Raw genomic sequence first — 4,499 nt, 5'->3', positions numbered from 1 at the left:
AATTTTAGATAATATTCAGATCAAACATCACAATCATAGCAAATAACGAATAAATCTTGATTTGGATGGCTAAAGTTAGCATACAAGTTATCATTCCAATTTTGTTTGAAACTTAAGAAAACTGTTAAAACTTGATTTTCAATAGTTTTCTCTAGAATAGACCAAAAAAATTACTTACAATTTGAAGTTACGAAACATTTTCTTTAGCTTTTTACTAAAACGACTTTGAAACATAGAAAATTACGCTCAATTCTAACATGTTAAATTTTAATTTGTCCAAACTCACAAATTAACAGCATATAACATTTCAAACCAAAATTTTGCATAACACAACTTTTTTAACCTGTCAAACTTGGTAGCTCAAGTGCCCAAATATTCACAAGCATAAAGATATGCATATAGGTACATGTACTAAATGGTATGCAATAATTTAATAAAAAAAATTCCATCAACTGTAAATATATAATCTATACTACTTAATTTTATAAAACCCAAAAAATAAAATTACCCCAAAGAGTAATATATGTATAATTTTTGGAGATGTGAATTTAAATTACAAAATCACCTCAAATTTAAGAGATTTATTAAGGAAAGTAAAATTCAATGGTAATATTACAAGTTTTACTTACCTAGAACAAAATAGGTCGTTAGTGAAGTTTCCAAGCATATTGAGAGCAACAACCTATGTATTCAAATGACAAACATTATCATACCAAGTATTCATATCTTGAAAATCTATACTAGAATTCGACGCACGCTTTGGGAATGGAATATTTATACCTCTATTCGTCTCGCAAGGATGTTGTTCATTCTTAAAAAGCAGAAATTCAGAACAAGAGGCTATGTGCCGGAGGAGATTGTGACAGAAATTCTATTGAGGTTGCCTGTGAAATCTCTTTTGAGATTTAAGCATGCATCCTATTCATGTCTTTTGTACAAAGAAGATTATGATGACACTATACATGCTGAAGGATTTGATTTTCCATATAAGTTTTTTTGGTCGTGAAAAGCGGATTCCTGTCCGCGTTTGTAACTCCTGTGATGGATTAATATGCTTCCTTAGAGATCAAAGGCCCAACTGAGTATAAGATAATACAATCTCCATTGATTTCAAATATTTCAAATGAAATGTTTCAAATATTTCATCAGACATAGGATCATAACCCATTACGACTATATCATTAACGGAAATCAATCGAGATTGTGTTATCTTATACTCAGTTGAGCCTTTGATCTCTAAGGAGCATATTACTCCATCACAATAGTTACAAACACTGACAAAAAAAATCCGCTTTTCATGACAAAAAAACTTATATGGAAACTCAAATGCTTCAGCATCTATAGTGTCATCATAATTTTTTTGTACAAAAGACATGAACAGGAAGCATGCTTAAATCTCGAAAGAGATTTCGCCGGTAACCTCAATAGAATTTCTATCACAATCTCCTCCGGCAGCAATACCACCATAGCCTCTTATTTTGTATTTCTCCTTTTTTTATCCATTTCCCCTTTATTGTTTTGGCAACCTCATCAACATCTGCACATCTTAAAAAGCAATCTAGTGAAGCCATTGTATTTGGTGTTTTCCCTTCTGCTTTTGGCTTTTCTTTTTGCAGCTGCTATGTCTTTGAGCTCCCTTATTTCAATTTGTCAATTGTTTTCTAACATATTAAGTACTTTGCTGCTGCTTTCTGCAATATCTTCGTGTTTTCCTGACAGATTTGGTAACCTCACATTCTGCTGTAGCTTCTCAACAATGTTAAGGTCTTTGACAATCCCATTGCTATCACTAGGAACTTGATGTAGCTCGTTCTTCAACACTTCATCAAGAGCTCCATAAAAGTATTACAACTGTTTAAACAACTATATTTGTTTACATTAATCCGATCTGTTTCTTGGTTGTTTGACAATTATTCCTGTATATCAGCAGTTTGAGCGGTTTAATTAGCATAAATTCTATTATAAACCACCCGACAATTAAAAAATGGATGCATATCAATTCATGGGAGATTGTTTGCCACTCACTTCTAGGAAGCTGCTGATATTTGATGGGACGCACATGGTTTGAAGAAGCATTGTCCATTCCAGTCTCAGATCCCTTTAAAACAAGTTTTTGGTTTTGAAAACTTAAATTCTAACAGACTACAAAAAAAGTCCTTGAGCTTTTTTTTTCCGTCATAACCTGTAGCAAGAATCATAGCATCAGCATCAGATTTCACATTGATGATAAAATAAAAGTCCATACTTTTAAATCCATGGTTGTATAGACTTTGAATCTAAAAGTCCATACTTTTACAGATATAAAAGCTACTCGTGAAACTTAAGTCAATACTTTCATTTGTAGCATATTCAATCAATTCTTGAACTATTTTCTAATTTAACACCATATCATTCTCAACATGCATCAAGCTAACACAATATTCACAATATTCAATCAATATGCCCGTTCTCATACACTCCCTGTTTCATTAAAAACAATCAACCCCTAATATCCAAGTAAGTTGTTAAATAAAAAAAGAAGATCTTCAGCAAGGTGATATAGAAAACTAAGTCTATCACAATCTTGTAACTAGCAAATGCTTCCTCTCAATTGATTCCATGCCAGAAGTAAAAATGAACTTGTATTCTCTAAACAAATTGATCAATTATTATTTTTTAGGTGCAATAACACCACCACCGTGTTTTTGTAGGAATTGCTTGTAATCCCAATTCCAAGAACAATTAATCATTCATTTCTGCTTATATGCATAGATGATTCTTATTAGGATTAATCAACAAAAAAAAGTACATATCTAAACAACAAAAGATCTCTGAAATGATTTTCTTTAAATAATGCAGATTTAAAGAAGAAACTAGTAATTTAAACCTAAACTTACTTGCAGTCACTTATCATCCTCGTGTAAGGATGGATGGTTTTCGCCGGCAACATTCTGCAATCAAGTGATAGCATATCCTTTTTAGTTCTTGAGAAAGCTGGGAAGATCTGTGTAGATCCAGGCACATCTTGACATGAATTTTCTCTCTGTTTCTTCACCGTTACTTTTCCTGCACATATTTATTGTTTTTCAGATTTTCCTCTTTCTTTTCAGTTATGAAAAGTCGTAGCTGTCTATAAAATAAAGATTCTCATTACCTCTTGGATGTTGATTGCCTCCTTGATCTTGATTTTGATTATGATTTTGATTTTGATTTCCTTCTTGATTCCGATTGTTATAGTTAGATGCATACAATATAAGCATTTTCGAAGAGAAAGATCCACACAATAAGGGTTCAGAGAGATGAATAGCTAGATCTCAGTTTTGAGAGAAAAGAAAGAGAGAGGCGGAACATGAATAAGAGGACAGAGAGAATAAACTCTTTTAATATGCAAGAAGATAGGGTTTTAATTTGGTCCATCCGATAGAAGATAAATCAACCGTCTGGAACTGGTCTCCCAAGTGAAAATTAAATTTTTGCCCCTCTATCATTGGCAGAATTATGTATTGAAAATCTTTCTTTTTGTTTGTCAATTATTACTTCTAGAGATAATACTCCTATCATCTCTGAATTATCCTTTAAGTTTATCTTGTTAATATCCTTTCACATTAGATTACTCTTGTAATTATCTCAGACTTGTAATAATTCTCGATTATTAAAAAAAAGTTATTATTTTTTGATACTATTTTCAATATAATATATAAAAATAAAAATTATACACGTTAAAAAATACATATGTAAAAAATAAATAAATATATATATATATACCAATAAAACAGTAATAAAATAATCATATTTTATATTTAAAAAATTTATAGAATCCCTTCAATCCAAAATTTTATTTATTTTATTATTTATGATTTTAGTTTATATAATGTCATTAATGAGGAGAAATATCATTATAAACACTTGAAACACTTCAATGAGAAGATTTTTCATCATTTTAAACATTTTAATGAGATGATTTTTTTTTATCATTGTAAACATTTTAACGAGATGATTTTCTTATCATTAAATATATTTTAATATGGATAAAATTATTATCATTGTAAATTTATAATGAGGATAACGCTTTATTCTCGTTACTACTTTAGTAAGTGACCTAGTAATGAATGGAGCCATTAAAGTAATCATTCTCACTAAAAACACTTTAGTGAGGATATTTAGGTTTTTAGTGAGAATAACTACCTTTGTTAAAAGGGGTTTTTTTTTTGTAGTGATTTAAGATTACTCTTGTAATTATCTCAGACTTGTAATAATATCTCGATTATTAAAAAAAACGTTATTATTTTTTGATACTATTTTCAATATAATATATAAAAATAAAAAGTATACACGTTAAAAAATAAATATGTAATAATATATGTAATAATAATAATAATAATAAAACAGTAATAAAATACTCATATTTTATATTTAAAAAATTTATAGAATCCACGCATCATGTTTATTCATATAAAAGAATACTACAATTAATAGATTTTTCATAATGTCAATATGCTTGAACTAAGTATATCAACTGA

At 29.3% G+C, this 4,499-nt stretch overlaps 1 protein-coding gene across 1 annotated transcript; it reads right to left on the bottom strand.

Annotated features, from left to right (window-relative positions):
- Positions 1–517: 517 nt before the first annotated feature.
- LOC136200763 (uncharacterized) lies at positions 518–3,316 on the bottom strand. The gene is made up of 5 exons (XM_065991195.1): positions 3,134–3,316; positions 2,877–3,045; positions 2,026–2,182; positions 781–1,916; positions 518–682 (listed from the first exon to the last, which is right to left on the bottom strand). Exons 1-3 carry the CDS (start codon positions 3,237–3,239, stop codon positions 2,176–2,178), a joined length of 282 nt encoding a protein of 93 aa, XP_065847267.1. The 5' UTR covers positions 3,240–3,316; the 3' UTR covers positions 518–682; positions 781–1,916; positions 2,026–2,175.
- Between the last annotated feature and the right edge of the window lie 1,183 nt (positions 3,317–4,499).

The sequence above is a fragment of the Euphorbia lathyris genome, chromosome 7 (assembly GCF_963576675.1).
Source record: "Euphorbia lathyris chromosome 7, ddEupLath1.1, whole genome shotgun sequence".
NCBI lineage: Eukaryota > Viridiplantae > Streptophyta > Magnoliopsida > Malpighiales > Euphorbiaceae > Euphorbia > Euphorbia lathyris.
This window is presented reverse-complemented; position numbering and strand designations above follow the sequence as displayed.